Source organism: Mobula birostris, chromosome 7 (assembly GCF_030028105.1).
Source record: "Mobula birostris isolate sMobBir1 chromosome 7, sMobBir1.hap1, whole genome shotgun sequence".
In the NCBI taxonomy this organism is placed as follows: domain Eukaryota; kingdom Metazoa; phylum Chordata; class Chondrichthyes; order Myliobatiformes; family Myliobatidae; genus Mobula; species Mobula birostris.
The window spans coordinates 111,544,461-111,563,323 of record NC_092376.1 but is presented as its reverse complement, the minus strand read 5'-3'; the positions used below and the strand labels follow the sequence as shown (position 1 = coordinate 111,563,323).

At 41.3% G+C, this 18,863-nt stretch overlaps 1 protein-coding gene across 5 annotated transcripts in view; it reads left to right on the top strand.

Annotated features, from left to right (window-relative positions):
• The window catches only part of LOC140200367 (C-terminal-binding protein 1-like), a 159,824-nt gene that overhangs the window by 65,253 nt on the left and 75,708 nt on the right, over positions 1 to 18,863 (top strand). The window contains exon 1 of one of the 5 annotated variants that reach the window (XM_072263594.1): positions 2,645 to 2,701. The exons of the other annotated variants lie outside the window; for them this stretch is intronic. Coding sequence (XP_072119695.1) covers positions 2,695 to 2,701 — 7 coding nt within the window. The 5' untranslated portion in view covers positions 2,645 to 2,694. Of the gene's footprint in view, positions 1 to 2,644; positions 2,702 to 18,863 lie in introns of those variants that run through there. 5 annotated transcript variants of the gene reach the window in all.

Here is an 18,863-nt window from a genome sequence, read left to right as displayed (position 1 = left end):
TGCCTCAGCCTGGTAAAAATAGAAATGCACTCTTACAATTTTTTTTCCTTTTATGCAAGTTAAATAGCAAGATAACTTTAAGAACTTTACATTCTTTTTTCTTTGGATTTCTTTTGAAGGTTTCCAAAGCTTTTTTTGATACAGTGTAGAGTCCTGCCATTCAGCAATCCCTGATTATCCCTAGTCTAATTATGGGACAATTGACAATCACCAATTGTTCTATTAACCGGGAATCTTTGGACTGTGGGAGGTACCCGGAGAAAACCCACACATTCCATGAGGAGGACATACAGGCTTCTTCCTTACAAATGATGTTGGAATTGAACTCTGAACTCCAGCACCCCGAGCTGTTATAGTGTCACAATAACCACTATGCTACCATGCCGCAAAATTCTCCCAATCATCAAGGCTTTTTTTGGTAACTTTGTCTTTCAGTCCTATACTGTTTTTGATCACTAAATAGCCACAGGATTACTTTTCCTTAAGTCTTTATTTATTGGTGGAAAAACTAAATATCTACTGGTATCACTTAAACAACAGGAATTCTGCAGATGCTGGAAATTCAAGCAACGCATATCAAAGTTGCTGGTGAACGCAACAGGCCAGGCAGCATCTGTAGGAAGAGGTGCAGTCGACGTTTCAGGCCGAGACCCTTCGTCAGGGCTAACTGAATGAACGAAGGGTCTCGGCCTGAAACGTCGACTGCACCTCTTCCTACAGATGCTGCCTGGCCTGCTGCATTCACCAGCAACTTTGATGTGTGTTACTGGTATAACTTTGTAGTTTTCTGATTAGCTGTAATTTGCTGCTCATAACTGTCTTGAGTTTTAAGAATTGTTTGTTCTCAGTTAATGTCACATTCTGTTTCATTATCACAATTGCCCAGTGGATCCTTTACTGTGTGACTACAAATTATTCCTGACTCATTTGTGACCAAATCTAGAATAGATTATTCTCTGGTTGGAAAGCGTAGTACATATTGTAGGAAACCCTACCTTGAATACATGAAAATACAGTGGATTCTGGTTAATTGGACTGTTGGTTAATCAGGGCAGCAGCTTATTTGGGACAACTCTTAAAGACCAAAAACTAATTAAGAAAATAGCCAGTGTTCCCTTCGTTTATTTAGGACACTGTGCCACTTAATTAGGGCAGGAGACTGTTGGCAAACCATTTCTAATGCATCAGTTGTACGCATTTTCTAGCTGTTAGGCACTATGCCATGCATCATGGAAACAGTTTTAAATAGTATCAGCTGAGTGCACTTGTGTACAAAAACAATGATTTTTGTCACTGATTAGTTTTTGAGAAATAAGCAGTAAGACAATTCATAGTTGTTCCACTCACTGGATTCGAGCATTCCTTGGAGATGCTCGGAATGACTGGGGCTGAAAATGAACCATTTCACTACTTCTGCAAGTTGGGAACTACAAAGAATTTGAAGATATCTATAATATTCTTGAATGTGACAATGAAAATAAAGAATTTGAGGATGCAATTGTTGAAAGCATTGTGTAAAGGCAGTCCATCAACTGCACGAGGTGTCTGCACTGCTTTTGTTCATTTACAGTCAATCAGAAAACCACATACACTAAATAATTCCTCTAACTTTTAGGAGCTAATAATTTTACAGTACTGTAGTAGTATTGGTAGTGTTCCAATTTGTTCTGTTTCATTTAAATACATAATTTGTTACAGTTAAACAGTTAGTCTTTTTTAAATACCTTTATAAGTATTTCCATGAAACTTCAGCTAATTGTGTCAGTCGTTTAATTGGGCCAAAATGTAGTGGTCCCAATATGTCCCAATTAACTGGAATTCACTATAATTTGTCCTTGTGATTACTTTTTGTCAAATTTAACTTTCCATGTGTAGGTGGAGTTGACATTTCTTCCATGACTACAGCAGTACCTTGGATTAAAGCCCCTGTTATTTCCTTATTGGTAATATATCCAACAGCGAAGTGTGTCTGTAAACAACCCCATTTTTCTTGCCACTTGTTATTTTTTCATCTCATCTAAAAAAATGTTACTGCAGGGTGTACTTATGAGATGTGCTGTTAAGTATGGTTTGCATTCTCCTGGATGAGGCAAAAAAAGTATAAAATGTTAAAAGGATGCAGTTTTAAGAGATCACTGTTTTACAGTGGATTTTAAAGTCTAGGTATGATTTGAAACATGCAAAATTATGGTTCTTCAAAATATTCAGGAACTTGATAGCTATTCTTGAAGTAACCTATAAATTCCTTGTTGAGTAATTACAAGCATATTATAGTAATTATTCCTGTTTGGTGCTGTAGGCTGTAAGGCATTCTTGTACAACTGCAGGCAGAGGGGCCAGCTGAATTATCTCAAAGCTGCTCTGCTGTTCCCGACATCTTATCCAGAGCTTCTCCCAAGGGAGGCTGACTGATGCTTTGTTCAGGTTTTTCCCAATGGGAATTAATGGCCTTAAGAAAAAAAATCTCTGAATAAAATCCACTGCTAGTGGTTTGGGCTCTTTAACCAAAAGAGCAAGATGTATAGCTAATGAGCTTTGTCATGGTTGGCTGGCACTGAATAATGTCTGCGTCTGATTGGTTTGTCTTGAGGCAGTGTGTTGTGTGTGTCGAAAGTGAGTAGAGCCACACACTGCACATTCTCCATTGCTTCACTGGACTAGCTTAGACTCTGGGAGAAAGCAGTACAGTCAGGAATGCAAGGTTAGTTTTTGTGCTCTTTCTTTCTGTCTCTAGGTTCAGGTTTGCACAAGTGAGCTTTGTTTTAAAACTGTAATGTTGCAAGTGGTTGGACTGAAGGGGGAGGGGACTTTTTTCCCTCTTGTTGGTAAGGTCAGGGTGGGGTTGCAGCAGCTGGATTGCTACTGTTCCTGCCGCTCCTTTGAAGGTAGGCTTGAACAGTAGTTTCAGTGTGCTCCTCTGAGCTTTCGGCAGGGAGGTTGGTGCTTTATTGTTGCAGAATCTAATACATCTAGCACCTTGTTGCTGAGACAAAAACAGATGATTTGGGGGGCTGTTCATTAGAAAAACAACCTGCAGTTAAAGGGCTCGAAGCAAGTCAATAAAATAACTGCTTTTTATCGTTTTATAGAACTCAGCTGTTCTTTCTTTCCCCATTCACTACTACACAATATGTAGAAGGTGGACATTTGCCAAATATTTGCACAGGGATGTTTTTACAAAACAATGTTTTTCAAGAGCAGTTAGTTGAAGTAAACTCGCCCTGTTAGTGCTATTGCAGTAATTTATGTCCTTCGGAGAGTGCACAGATGCCACTTCTGTGCACAGAAAGGAGGGGGATATGAATGGCATTGCCTGTCAGTCAACTGAATGAATAGTGGTGCAACTGGTAAACACAGGGCAGTGATCTAACACATGAAGGCTGACACAATGAAAGGATGTTTCTGTATGATTTAACCCTATTCACTGATCAACTGTGTAGCCAACTTTCTGATTTGCTGGCCTCTACTTTCTGTGCCAATCTTTTACCAGGAAGTTCTGATTATATCGACTCTTGTAGTAAAGTTAGTTCATCTTCTGATGTTAGTTGTTAGAGGGCAGGAGATACTGGTTTTATTTGCCAATTCTGAGCAGTATTGCATTAAATTGAAAGGGGAAGAATTGTTAAGATGAGACACTTTGAGATTTGAATTAAAAATTACTGAACATTAATTGGATAAAGTATGTTTTATTGTGTGAAGTGCTATAACATTTCACTAACATCATATTCTAATGCATAATCGTGTAATCCACTAATTGTCTTCTAATATATTATGATGTGCTGTTAATGTTGAGTGTTTTATTATATGTATATGGAAGATTGCTATATCCCAAGAATATAAATTGCATCTTAGGATCTGGTAAGTGTAAGAGCCAAACACTACTGTTGGAAATGAGAAATAGGAAATTCTGAAAATATTTGACAGATCAGGTAGCATCTATGGACGGGGAAAGGCCATTTTCTGGTTAGAGACCTTTTTATCGGAGCTGCTGGAAGTCATCAACTTTGTTAACTCTGCTTTGTTACAGAAATAATACTGATCACAGCTCATAACTTCTCTTCACAATAAGATGATGTAGCCTCAATTGAAGTCAATCACAAAACACTTAAACTGGGGCTGACATTCCAGAGGAACAATTAAAAGTACCCAAGTGCATCTTGTCAGGCAGCATTGACTGTATTGAATTCCAATTGCTTTCATTTTCGCCCACAGGTTTCTTGTTGCTTGAAGCTTGCAAGTGAATCTGCTTGCTTGCATGCATATATACACTTGGGAATGTTATAATAAGAGATAAATGTTGAATTTCTGATCACCAGTTTTGTTCAATCCACCAATGTTGCTGCTATTTTTCAATGACTCCCAAGATGATGCAAAACAGATGAAATGCAATTGACTCTTAATGCTGTCTACAAAAGCTAGGGAAAAATTGTTTGTGAATTAAAGCCTTCGGTAGCGTTTTCATTTCAGTAGTACAACGTGCTGTTTGCATTGGATGACTTGTTTATTGAAGGTCGAAAGATTCTTGTTTATTTTGGTATTTTGTATTTGGCTGAATGGAGAGTGATCTTGTGATCCAATGTAAAAACTCAATTAAATGCTATTGTACCTAATAAATATTTGTCTATTTTGGTATTTTGTATTTGGCTGAATGGAGAGTGATCTTGTGATCCAGTGTAAAAACTCAATTAAATGCCATTGTACCATAATAAATATTTGATCAATGCAGGTTTATTTACTGCATATTCTGTAGAGGTGCATGCACAATAATTCTTTAAGACCTAGTCAATAAGTTAAGGGAACATACTTGTAATTGAATAGAAACTGCACTGATTGAGGTGACCTTCAGAATTCCAGTTCTGCAATTGTACTCCCTTCCCTTCCTGATGCAGGATTTGTGCAAGTAATAAATGAGTTTATAGAAAACATTGACTAAAACTTCCACATGTAATACCTATCATCCATGCAGCCTTTGCAGTGCATAGTGAAGCTGTTTGAATTTGGAGATATTTATTAAGATTGTCCAATAGCTAAAAGTTTATGATATGGTGCCCTCCACCTCCATTTGAACACAGTGACTCACTTGGTCAGTGTCCCATTCCGCATCCTAAATATTTCCTCTGCCTCAGTGTAAGAATTTAAATCAAGTAAAAATAGGCCTTGTGGCATGAGCTAGACTCTAAAAGAAGCATCCACCCTGTCAATCCTCTTATGGTGTACCTGTTTTTGTGATATCTTGGTAAAAAGTTATGACTACTTTAGCAGCACCAGTCCTCAACGTGCACTGTTATCACTTGATATTGGTGCTGTTCTTCAGTAGGCCCAAATCCTGGAATATTTTATGTAAAATTATTAGTAAAGCAAATGTTCTGGAGAAAACCTCTTGTTGCATTTTTGTACAACTGGAGTTACGAATTGAAAACAATAACTGCATGTGTTGCCATCGACCGGGAAAGAAATACAGTGAATTCTGATTAATTGGGACCAGTACATTTTAACCCAGTTAAGCGTCTACTCCAATTAGCTGAAGTTTCATGGAAATAGTTGAAAAGGTATTTTTTTATAAAAAAAGAACAAACTATCATTTAACTAACAAATTATGTATTTAAGTGAAATATAGAGCACATTTGAACACTATTGATACTACTACAGTACAGGATTCCCCCGCCATCCAAAGGTAGAGCGCGGCTATGAAACGGTTCGTAAGCCGGAATGTCGTAAAGCGAAGAAGCAATTACCATTTATTTATATGGGGAAAATTTGTGAGCGTTCACAGACCCAAAAAATAACCTACCAAATAACACATAAAATCTAAAATAACAGAACATATAGTAAAAGCAGGAATGATATGATAAATACACAGCCTATATAAAGTATAAATACTTTTCCACAATCATTGCCGCACTGTTCTCCGTAGCGAAAATCTCACACAAGCGCTCTCGGCAGGAACACTGTCTCCAGTAACCTTTAATCTCTGAAGCTGCCAAATCATACCAAATAACACACAAAAATGCACAGCCTATATAAAGTAGAAATAATGTATGTACAGTGTAGTATTACTTACTGGAATCGGGAAGACAGCGCCAAGCACACTGATGATGGTGTGTTAGGCTGAGTTGTCGGAGGTTGGGGTATCGCAGTGGTCCCCAAACTCCAGGCCACCGATCGATACCGATCCGCGAAGCATGCAGGGGTCCAATAGTGGCTGGGACACACACAGCACATCTTTAAGAAAAAAGCTGAAATAAACAAGCTAATTAATTAGGTGCCGCCCAGCACGTAAGTGTCGACCCAGATCAGAGGTGACGCAATCGGCAATCACCCCTGATGTGGGCCGACATTTACGTGCCAGACGGCACCCAGTTAATTAGCTTGTTTATTTTGGCTTTTTTCTTAAAGATGTGTTGGGTGCGTCCCGGCTACCGCTGCATTCTCCGTGGCAATGTATCAGTCTGCAGCCAGGGGGTTGGGGTGGTGGGACACTGAGGTGTCATCTAATCGATCAGGGCAGGCAGGTTATCTTCTTCCATGTCTGCCTGTTTTGATGTCGAAGGTCGAGGTTCGTCGTCTGCTGTGGCTGATGTGGAAGGCTTGAAAAACGACAGTATGCTTGACTGCTAGCCTTGTGCATTTTTCTATCATACAGTTCTTTGTAAGCACTCAAACCATCCTACAAATACACCCTAAAGCTACGTACCCTTTCAAAATTAAAGTCGTACTTTTCTGCAATAATTGCAGCCAAAATCTCATGCAGTTGCTTCACGTTCCGTTCCTGGACAACTTCACTTTCGGTCCGTTCACTACTGCATTCGGTTTCGATTGTTATCCTTTCCTCTTCCAATTGCATCTGCTCTTCATGTATCAGTTCGTGGTCATGGGGTGCCAGAACCTCTTCAACATCATCTTCATCAACTTCCACAAGCCAAACTCACTGTGTCCTTATTTTGTTCACCACGATCCAAACGCTTAATTATGTCTAGTTTTACGCTAAGTGTAACACACTTACGAGCTCTTTCAGGCTTTCCCGATACCTTAGAACTCATCTTGCAAATGGCTGCTCACAGGCACGTGTTTAAACAGTGCCAGCGAGAATGCAGTTCCAGGGGAGGAGCAGCTGCTGCGCGCTGCCTTTTTTTGTAATAGTGAAAATATCTTCTGTTAGTGAAAACAGGTAACTAATGTAGGTCTTTTGTAACAGCGAGGTTTCATAAAGGAAACGTTCGAAAAGTGGGGGACACCTGTACTAAAAAAAACCTAGTTCCTAATAGTTATTGATGGAGCAATTCATCTGCCATGTTCGTTTGAATGTAAGTGATCAAAATCAGTGCAGACTCAGGGTTCAGCTGGACTGCCTTCATACAATGCCTTTTGAGAATTGCATCTTCCAGATCTTCACTTCATTGTGATATTCAAGATAATTAATGATTTCTTCAGATTCTTTGTAATGCCTAACTTGAAATGGGGAAATTGTTTCAGTTTCACTCTTGGCAGTTTCTAGTATCTTCAATGCTTGAAACCGTGGTGAGTAAAACAGTTCTGAATAATACTGTTCATTTCTTGCCAACTATCAGTGACAAGAATCACTGCTTTTTGAACACAAGTGCATGCAGCTGACATTATTTGAAAACCGTTTGCTCTAAGCACACGTAACTGCCACACAAGTGCATGCATCTGACACTAGTTAGAAACTGTTCGGCGACAGTCTCCTGCACCAGTTAAGTGGGCCAAATATACAATGGCAATTCCGGCTATTTTCTTGCTCAGTTTTTATTCTTTAAGAATTGTCTCAAATAAGCAGCTGCCCCGATTATCTGATGGGGCAATTAACCAGAATCCACTATTTTAAGAGTCACATTGGCTTCTGAGGTTATTGTGTTGTCAGTTTGTAGCTGATGTCATTCAGAAATTTTAGAGAGCGCAATCTTTTGTTACTGACCTATTGAGCCCAAAATAGGATTGCCCATTGTATCCTTCAGTTTCCATACCCAAAGGGAAATATTCTTGACTGGAAAATCTCTGTCTTAACTAACTTTAAAAACTCCACAGCAAACTCGCTTCAGTACTAAGATTTTGAGAATGAGGTGCTCTGAGTGCTTTGAGAGCAGTAGGGGGAGGAAGGGCTTGTAAAATTGCCCTTCTCACAATTCCATTATCATTGTGAAATTTGTATTGTTTTTAAATGAGGTATCTGAGTATGAAGAGTTTAATGGTCTAGCTTTGGGGTTGGAACTGCTTTGGATTTTCAGCTTAACTGTAGGTTTGGAGGATGAACATGTGTCCTCGTGTACAATCAATAAGGAAATGTTAATAAAGCCATGGGGACACTTTAATCATTCCACTACAATATGATTAAAATTGTGTGTCTCTTTTCTAAAAAAGTGCATGATGACAAAATGTGTGTCCTTGATTACATATTAAACAGTGAGCATTGTTTTCTCAAGTAATTAACAAAAAAAAGTCCCAATTGCAACTTCTTGTCTTGGAATTGTTTAGGCATCAATCTCTTTGAATATGGTAATACCTTCTACAAAATATTAGAGAAGAAATCCATGCATCAAAGTACTTTTTTAACCCACACAACATTCTTTGTAATTTTACTCCCAACACCACCAACTACCCATTCACAATTCTCTCTCATTTTATCTTGTTAACGCAGTGTTTTGTTGTTTAAAAACCTGGGTATGAATGAAATGGATAAGACGTGAGGCTAGGAGTAGTCATTGGATGATACCATTAGTAGGAAGAGTTGGCTTGGTAGGACAGATGATGTGAGGAAGCTGGATCCACACTTGCAAGTTTGTGTTCTTAATGGTGAGTAGAAAAAATCAGTAGTAATGAAACTGAGACAATATAAGGAAATTAGAGCTGTGGTTTGCGATAGATCTAAGAGAAAAATGCAAATAATCATTTGGTAATCAATGAGTTTTCTTCAGTAGTTTATAATTAACATGGTAGTCTATGATGAAAGCACTAACAAAGTCAAATTACAGTGTTTTATTATGTTCCTAACTTTCCTGAATTGCAGGAAGTGCTGCAGCTCAGTTTGGGTTTACTACTGAAAATGGAAGTTATCTTCCCCCAAAATCCCCTTGCACCTCTTCCCAGTAGCCCACTTGGGTTGTGATTTGTTTAAGACTGAATACCTCTTGCACTTTGTTGGTCTTGCGGTGGCTGGGATGCAAACATGTCAGACCTCTCAGCATTCTTAATCTGTGTTGAGAGGTGATCAGTGATTGATGGGTGTATGAACACTCTCCAAATGTTACTGGTACAGTTAAAAAAACATCATAGTGTGATAATCCAGCAGATACCTTGTATAAATAATTACATCTTGATTGGTTTGATGGGACTGAATGGCTTGTCAAATGAAGGGAGTTTGGCTTTGGGCCAGTATTCAGTAGAATTCAGAAGAATAAGGGGTGACCTAATTGAAACCTATCAAATGGTGAGAGGCCTTGATGGAGTGGATGTGGAGAGGATGTTTCCTATGGTGGGAGAATAAGACCCGAGGATACAGCCTCAGAATAGAGGGGTGTCCATTTAGAACAAAGATGAGGAGGAATTTCTTTAGCCAGAGAGTGGTGAATCTATGGAAGTTGTTGCCACAAGCTGCTGTGGAGGCCAAGTCTTTGTGTATTTAAGGCAGAGGTTGATAAATTCTTGATTAGTCTGGGTATGAAGGGATACGGGGAGAAAACAGGAGATTGGGGCTGAGAGGAAAATTGGATCAGCCTTGATGAAAAGACAGGGCACTCGATGGGCTAGATGGCCTAATCCTACTCCTATAATTTATGGGTTTAGTAAAAGAGTTTGAGATCCAAAATGATCCAGCATCTTTTCACCTAAGATCCAAAATAGAAAACCACTTCTTAGCAGAATTTTGCTTGCATACATTTTTTGAATGTTTTTCAAATGCATTTATTATCCATTATTAAATTCCTTCATGATGGTGGCACAACAGGTAGAGCTGCTGTATCACAGTTCCAGGTGCCTAGTTGCTATTCTAGTCTTGGGTATTTGATATGTGGAATTTGCACATTTTCCTGTATATGTGTGTGGATTTTTACTGGCTGCTTTCCATAGCCTAAGAATGTGCCAGTTGGTTAATTGACTACTGTAATTTACCTTTTGGTTTAGGTTAAGTGGAAAAGAATCAAATGGCTGTTGGGTCTATGAGCTGGTATAAACTGAGGGGAAGGAGAGAACTGCTGTGCTTTCTTGACTAGAGGTGTTAAGGGAGCAGGTAAGATCATTTGTGATGTATAACCTTCCAGTAATGCTTCCAAGTATTGCTCAACATTGAGGAGTGCTAGTGCATCAATTGAGAACAAACATTGTATTCAGGTTTCCTTGCTCATATTTGACCTGCTGTCATGAGACTTCATGGGGTATAGAGTCAAGTTGAGGGCACCTAAGGTAACTCATCCCCACCTGTACATCAATTAGAAATTGCCAAGGGTGAATCTTCCTTGCGTAATGATAGCCAATTTGCTATATTGTCATGTGTAACAAGGTACAGTGAAAAACTTGTACAGTTCATAAAGATCAATTCAGTTAATAGCAACACATGCAAAATACTGAAGGAACTCAGCAGGTCAGGCAGCATCAATGGAAATGCATATGTATTGAGGTAGCACAGATTTTAAAAAAATAACAAAATGCAGAAGAAAGTGTTACAGAGAAGGTACAGCGCCAGTAGACAAAGTGCAAGGCCACTGAGGCTGTCTACAAGAAGGGTTAGAGCCGTCTCTATTTCCTGAGGAGACTGAGGTCCTTTAACATCTGTCGGACAATGCTGAGGATGTTCTACGAGTCTGTGGTGGCCAGTGCGATCATGTTTGCTGTTGTGTGCTGGGGCAGCAGGCTGAGGGTAGCAGACACCAACAGAATCATCAAACTCATTCGTAAGGCCAGTGATGTTGTGGGGATGGAACTGGACCCTCTGACGGTGGTGTCTGAAAAGGGGATGCTGTCCAAGTTGCATGCCATCTTGGACAATGTCTCCCATCCACTACATAATGGGCTGGTTGGGCACGGGAGTACATTCAGCCAGAGACTCATTCCATGGAGATGTAACACAGCCTGTGGCCATCAAACTGTACAACTCCTCCCTTGGAGGGTCAGACACCCTGAACCAATAGGCTGGTCCTGGACTTATTTCCTGGCATAATTTACATATTACTATTTAATTGTTTATGGTTTTATCACTATTTAATTATTTAAGGTGCAACTGTAACGAAAACCAATTTCCCTCAGGATCAATAAAGTATGACTATGATTGAGTTCGAGTCCATCTTGTTGTTCCAAATGATAGTTCAGTAGTTTTAAAACAGCTGTGCTTTGTCTTGTGATGTGTGCTTTCAGGCTTTTGTATCTTCTGCCCAATGGGAGGAAGGAGAAGAGGGAATATCTGGGGTGGATGGGGCCTGTATTCTATTAGCTGCTATATTAAGGCAGTATAGTGTACTGATGGATGAATTTGACATCTTGTAAGATATGATTCTGTAAATGCATCAATGACAGGCTATTGCTCATCCAGTCTGGGATATTTCTCCTAATTAAATAATCTGTTCTCAGATGATTATGCTTTCATCTTAATGCTTAATTTTTAAATCTGAGATGTGCAGGGGTTAACAGTTTGTATTTAAATTTCAGTTGGAGGAGCAGTTGTTGATCTAGCAGCATTTAAGAACTTACAGAAACATAGAAAACCTACAGCACAATACATACCCTTTGGCCCACAATGCTGTGCTCAACATTACTTACTTTAGAAATTACCTAGAGTTACCCATAGTCCTCAATTTTTCTAAGCTCCATGTACCTATCCAGGAGTCTCTTAAAAGACCCTATCATATCCGCCTCCACCACCATTGCCAGCCGTCCATTCCACTCACTCACCACTCTGCGCTTTAAAAAAAAAACAAAACACTTACCCATGACATCTCTGTACTTACTTCCAAGCAGCTTAAAACTGTGTCCTCTCAAAAACCTGATAGCCATTTCAGCCTTTGGAAAAAGCCACTGACTATCCACATGATCAATGCCTCTCATCATCTTGTACACATCTATCTGGTCACCTGTCATCCTCTGTCACTCAAAAGGAGAAATGGCCAAGTTCACTCAACCTATTCTCGTAAAGCATGCTCCCCAATCCAGGCAATATCCTTGTAAATATCCTTTGCACCCTTTCTATGGTTTCCACATCCTTCCTGTAGTAAGGTGACCAAAACTGAGCACAGTACTCCAAGTGGGGACTGACCAGGGACCTATACAGCTGTAAGATTACCTCCCAACTCTTGAGCTCAATCCCACGGTTCATGAAGGCCAATGCACCATATGCCGCCTTAACCACAGAGTCAACCTTGCAGCAGCTTTGAGTGTCCTGTGGACTCGGACCCCAAGATCCGTCTGATCCTCCACACTGCCAAGAGTCTTACCATTAATGCGATATTCTGCCATCATACTTGACCTACCAAAATGAACACCTCACACTTATCTGGGTTGAACTCCATCTGCCACATTTCACCCATTTTTGCATCCTATCAATGTCCCGCTGTAACCTCTGACAGCCCTCCACACCATCCTCAACACTCCCAACCTTTGTGTCATCAGTAAATTTACTAACCAATCCTGCCATTTCCGTATTCAGGTCATTTATAAAAACCATGAAGAGAGGGAGTCCCAGAACAGATCCCTGAGGCACACCACTGGTTACCAACCTCCATGCAGAATATGACCCGTCTACAAACACTCTTTGCCTTCTGTGGGCAAACCAATTCTGGATCCACAAAGCGAGGTCTCCTTGGATCCCATGCCTCCTTACTTTCTCAATAGGCCTTGCATGGGGTACCTTATCAAATGCCTTGCTGAAATCCATATACACTACATCTACTGCTCTACCTTCGTCAATGTGTTTAGTCACATCCTCAAAAAATTCAGTCAGGCTCGTAAGGCACGATCTGCCTTTGACAAAGCCTTGCTGACTATTCCGAATCATATTATGCCTCTCCAAATGTTCATAAATCCTGCTTCTCAGGATCTTCTCCATCAACTTAACAACCACTGAAGTAAGACTCACTGGTCTATAATTTCCTGGGCTATCTCTACCCCCCCCCCCCCCCACTTCTTGAATAAGGGAACAATATCTGCACCCCCCTCCAATCCTCTGGAACCTCTCCCATCCCTGTTGATGATGCGACGATCATTGCCAGAGGCTCAGCAATTACCTCCCTTGTCTCCCACAGTGGCCTGGGGGTACATCTCGTCCGGTCCTGGTGACTTATCTAACTTGATGCTTTCCAAAAGCTCCAGCGCATCCTCTTTCTTAATATCCGCATTCTCAAGCTTTTCAATCGGCTGTAAGTCATCCCTACAATCACCAAGATCCTTTTCCATAGTGAATACTGAAGCAAAGTATTCATTAAGTACCTCTGCTATCTCTTCTGGTTCCGTACACACTTTTCCACAGTCACACTTGATTGGTCCTATTTTCTCACATCTTATCCTCTTGCTCTTCACATACTTGTAGTTTGGGGTTTTCCTTAATCCTGCTGGCCAACGCCTTCTTATGGCCCCTTCTGGTTCTCCTAATTTCATTCTTAAGTTCCTTCCTGCTAGCCTTCTAATCTTCTTGATCTCTATCATTACCTAGTTTTTTGATTCTTTCGTAAGCTTTTCTTTTCTTCTGGACTAGATTTTCAACAGCCTTTGTAGTCCACGGTTCCTGTCCTTACCATCCTTTCCATGTCTCATTGGAACGTACCTATGCAGAACACCATGCAAATATCCCCTGAACATTTGCCATATTTCTGCCATATATTTCCCTGAGAACATCTGTTCCCAATTTATGCTTACTCCAATTAAACGCTTTCCTAACTTGTCTGTTCCTATCCCCCTCCAATGTGATGTGAAGGAGATTAAAATTGTGATCACTATCTCCAAAATGCTCTCTCACTGAGAGACCTGACACCTGACCAGGTTCATTTCCCAATACCAGATCAAGTCCAGTCTTTCTTTTTGTCGGCTTATCTACATACTGTGTAGGAAACCTTACTGAACACACCTAACAAACTCCACCACATCTAAACCCCTTGCTCTAGGGAGATGCCAATTAATATTTAGGAAATTAAAATCTCCCACCAGGACAACCCTGTTATTATTACACCCTTACAGAAACTGTCTCCCTATCTGCTCCTCGATGTCCCTGTTACTATTGGGTGGTCTATATATTAAAAAAAATACACCCAGTAGAGTTAATGACTTCTTCCTGTTCTAACTTCCACCCACAGAGACTCAGTAGACAATCCCTTCATGACTTCCTCCTTTTTCTGCAGCCGTGACACTATCTCTGATCAGCAGTGCCACGCCCCCACATTTTTTCCCTCCCTCCCTCCCTGTCCTTTCTGAAATATCTAAAGCCTAGTACTCTAAGTAACCATCCAAGTCTCTGTAATGGCCACAACGTCATAGCTCCAAGTACTGATCCAGGCTGTAAGCTCATCCACTTTGTTCATGATGCCTCTTGCATTAAAATAGACACATTTCAAACCATCAGTCTGAGCGTATCCCTTCTCTATCACCTGCCTATCCTCCCTCTCGCGCTGTCTCCAAGCTTTCTCTATTTGTGAGTCAACCTCCCCTTTTTCAGTCTCTTCAGTTTGGTTCCCAACCCCCAGCAATTCTAGTTCTCCCCAGTAGCCTTAGCAAATCTCCCTGCTAGGATATTGGTCCCCCTCGGATTCAAATGCAACCCGTCCTACCCGTACAGGTCACGCCTGCCTTAAAAGAGAGGTCCCAGTGATCCTGAAATCTGAATCCCTGCCCCCTGCTTCAATCCCTCAGCCACACATTTATCCTCCACCTTACTTTATTCCTATACTCACTGTCACATGGCACAGGCAGTAATCTCGAGATTACTACCTTCGTGGTCCTGTTTCTCAACTTCCTTCCTAACTCTCTGCAGTCTGTTTTCAGGACCTGGGAGGCAAACTACCATACATGTTTCTTTCCTTTGTGCACAGAATCACCTGTCTGACCCCCCCCCCCCCCAACTATAGAGTCCCCTATTACTGCTGACATCCTCTTCCTTTCCCCACCCTTCTGAGCCACAGGGCCAGATTCTGTGCTGGAGGCGCAGCCACTGTTGCTTCCCCCAGATAGGCTGTCCCCCCCAACAGTACTCAAATAGGAGTACTTATTGTTAGAGGGGACAGCCACAGGGGTACTCACTAGTATCTGACTCTTGCCTTTCCCTCTCCTGACTGTTTCCCACATCTGTCTCCTGAGGCCCTGGTGTGACTACTTACCTATCGCTTCTCTCTATCACTTCCTCATTCTCCCTGACCAGATGAAGGTCATCGAGCTGCATCTCCAGTTCTCTAACCCAGTCCCTAAGGAGCTGCAGCTCGACGCAGCTGGCGCAGATGTGGCTGTCGGGGAGGCTGGGAGTCTCCCGGACTTCCCACATCTGACACCCAGTACAGAACACCAGCCTCACAGACATACTTCCTGTGTCTATTCCTCACAGGTAATTAACTCACCTCGACCTGTTGTCGGTGAAGCCCGAAGTCCTACCACTCTGCCTCAGATCACTCTGTCGATAACCACTCCGCTAGGCAGTCTCCCTTTTATGCCTGAACCTTCCATGCTATCTATCTCACGATTGGTGCTCCGGTTATAGCCGCTGATAGGCCACATACAATGGACAAACGCTCGTGAAGCTCCCTTTTTAAATAACCGCCACCGACCTGCGAGAAATCCCTCTTGGTAAAGCTCTGTTGACGCCGCTGAAAGGCCACGTACAACTTGTATTATTAAATTCAAGAGCTCTTTATTTCCTCTTATCTCCATTTATTGAAGCATTGCTTAGGACTGAGTGCAAGTTGTTCAACATATTTGTCATGGATGGACTTTTCCTGTTCTGGCCCGGCTTTCTTGAGTACTTCCAGTTTTCCAGAGGAGAATCATTGGTTTTGCTCTGCTTACAACGCAAAAGGAGCCAGATATGCTATCACACTATCTCAATCATAGTTCTATGCAATGCCTTTTGTTTATTCAATGAACCATCACATCAGCACAAATTTTAAGATGGAAGATTTCAGTCCAAGTGAGGTTATTTAGCATGTAAGCCCTAAATAAAAGGCATAATTCAACTTGGAAACATTTATTTTTCCAAAGTTTTTAGTTCAAGACAGTATAGTGGAGCTGAATCTCATTGTTAATCATTCAATCTTCAGATAAGAAAGTATAATTGTGTATAGGAAGCTAAGCTAACTGGACCTATGGCTCAACCTAGACTATTCTGAACTATTTGCACCCCTGCTAGTTTTAAGATGGCTAATAAGGCCAACATGAGAACCACAGACACCTTCCCCAGATGGGGCAGGAGGTTGATGTTATGGTGGGTAGGTAGTTTATGAGATGATGAATTGCTTCTGTAACTTGTGTGGTGTTTCTGTGTGCTCCAATGCATGGCCTCAATTTTCAGTGCCATTTCAAAGCTGCTAATCTTGAGCTGTCATGAGCCAAAGTCTACAGGTATCAGTAACGACGAAATACTTTCAAGAAACATTAAGAATATCCTTGAAGTTTTCTCTTTCCTCCTGGTAATCTTCCATGACTGAGCTTGATATAGATATCTGCTTTGGTCGTCCGGTGTCCAGCATTCACATGATGTAAAGCAACATTTATAAGGGAAGTGGACTGAAATGTCAACTGTCCACCTTCCTCTACCAGTGTTGGCTGACCCACTGAGTTCCTCTAAAGTTTTGTGTTGCTCCAGATTCCAGCATCTGCAGTCTCCTGAACCTCCATTATGCAAACTGCATGGCCTGTTTCAGTGTTTTGACGGAGAATAACTGCTGGAAATACTGGTCTGAGGGAGGACATTGACACTGATTCACTTATCATTCCAGTGAATTTAGAGAAATTTTCAGAGGTGATACTGGAAAAGTAAACCATTGCTTTGAGAAGTGTGCTGTAGATAACTAGAATCCTGGAGTGCAGAGGAATTGGGGATTGTTGCTACTCCATGGTCTGAGTTTTATGCCAGGACTGGAGTGAACCTCACAGAACATAGAATAGCACACAGGAACAGGCCATTTGGCCCACAATGTTGTACTGAACCAGCTAAAAAGCAAATCAAAAACACCAAGCACTAATGCTTCCTATCTACACCATGTCCGTAATCCCTCCATCTTCCTTACATCATGTTCCTTTCCAAACATTTCTGAAAGGCCTCTACTGAATTAGAGGCTGTACCACCAGATCAGGTTGCATGCTTCAGGCATGCACGATTTTGAGTGGGAGGGAGAATCTTGCCTCTCACATCCCCCTTGAACCTACCGCTCTCAGCTTCAATGCATTAGACAATTCAACCCTGGGAAACAGATACTTGCTATCTACTTTATCTATGCCTCTCATAATCTTATAAATCTCTCTCTCCTCAGCGTCTGGTGCTCCACAGAAAATAACCCTAGTTCTGGGGTCCCCAACCTTTTTTGCACCGCGGACCGGTTTAATAGCGACAATATTCTTGCGGACCAGACGACTGGTGGGCGGGGGGGGGCGGTGTTAATCACGACTGGAGTATAGGTGATAAGTCAACTGTAAGTCACTTATAAGAGGTTAATATGCTCAATTTCGTTTCTAAAAGGGTTTATCTGACGAACTTAATGTTAAACACACAGCGCATATTTTCCTCCTATGAATACAGTGATAAGTCAATAACATCATAGCATTTTAAGTAATGTTTGAATATTAAACACACAGCGCATATTTTCCTCGTATGAACATATAAAATCATTGCAACGCCAATATTGCTGAATCAGTAGGAGCCCTGGGCTTGTTTTCCTGCAACAAGACGGTCCCATCGAGGGGTGATGGGAGACAGCGATACTCGAAGGGGGTTCCTTATGTCCAGTCTGTTCCGCAATTTAGTTCTCATTGCATTCACTGCAGAAAACTCCGCGTTGCAGCGGTATGATGTTGGAAATGGAAGCAACGTTTTCAGTGCTTTTATGGCTCTCTCAGGATATTCAGCCTTGACTTTGATCCAGAATACTGGCACAGATGTTAGGTCAAACATACTTTTCAGCCCGCTGTCATTTGCAAGCTCGAGGATTTGATCTTATTCCCGCTCTGACATGGATGATTCACCAGGGACATTCACAAATGGGTCACAGACCCATTCCTTTGCACTTCTTGGGTCACTGATGACCTCACGTGCGTTCAAGTCCAATAGTGGGCGTGACAGGGAATGAGGAAAGGTGCAGCTGACTCGTATCATTTCATATCGCCAAATCATATGGCTTCCTTGCGGCCCGATAGCACATGCTTTGCGGCCCGGTGGTTGAGGACCATTGCCCAGGTTTATCCAGCTTCTCATGATTGCACATACCCTCTAAACCAGGCAGCATCTTGGTAAACCTCTTCTGCACCCTCTCCAAAGCCTCAACATTCTTCCTATAGAGGGGCAACCAGAACCTTATGCAATACTCTAGATGTGGCCTAACTGGAGTTGCAACATCTCTTGATTTTTGAACTCAATATAACTCAAAAGTGACTATAGTGAAAGCATTCCATAAGCTGCCTTAACTACCTTATCAACCTGTGTAGTCATTTTCAAGGAGATATGAACTTGGATCCCAAGATCTCTGCTCAGCAACATTGTTAAGGACCTTGCCCTTAATAGTGTACTGTCTCCTTATATTTGTCTTACCAAGGTACAACTCTTCACATTTAACTAGGTTAAACTCTAGGTTATGCTCCTGAGTTGGGTGAAGTGGTTCATGTTTTCGTTATCTTGCTGTGAATCTATTATTCACCATTGAACATAGATTAGTGGAGAGGCTCAGCAGCATTAGACG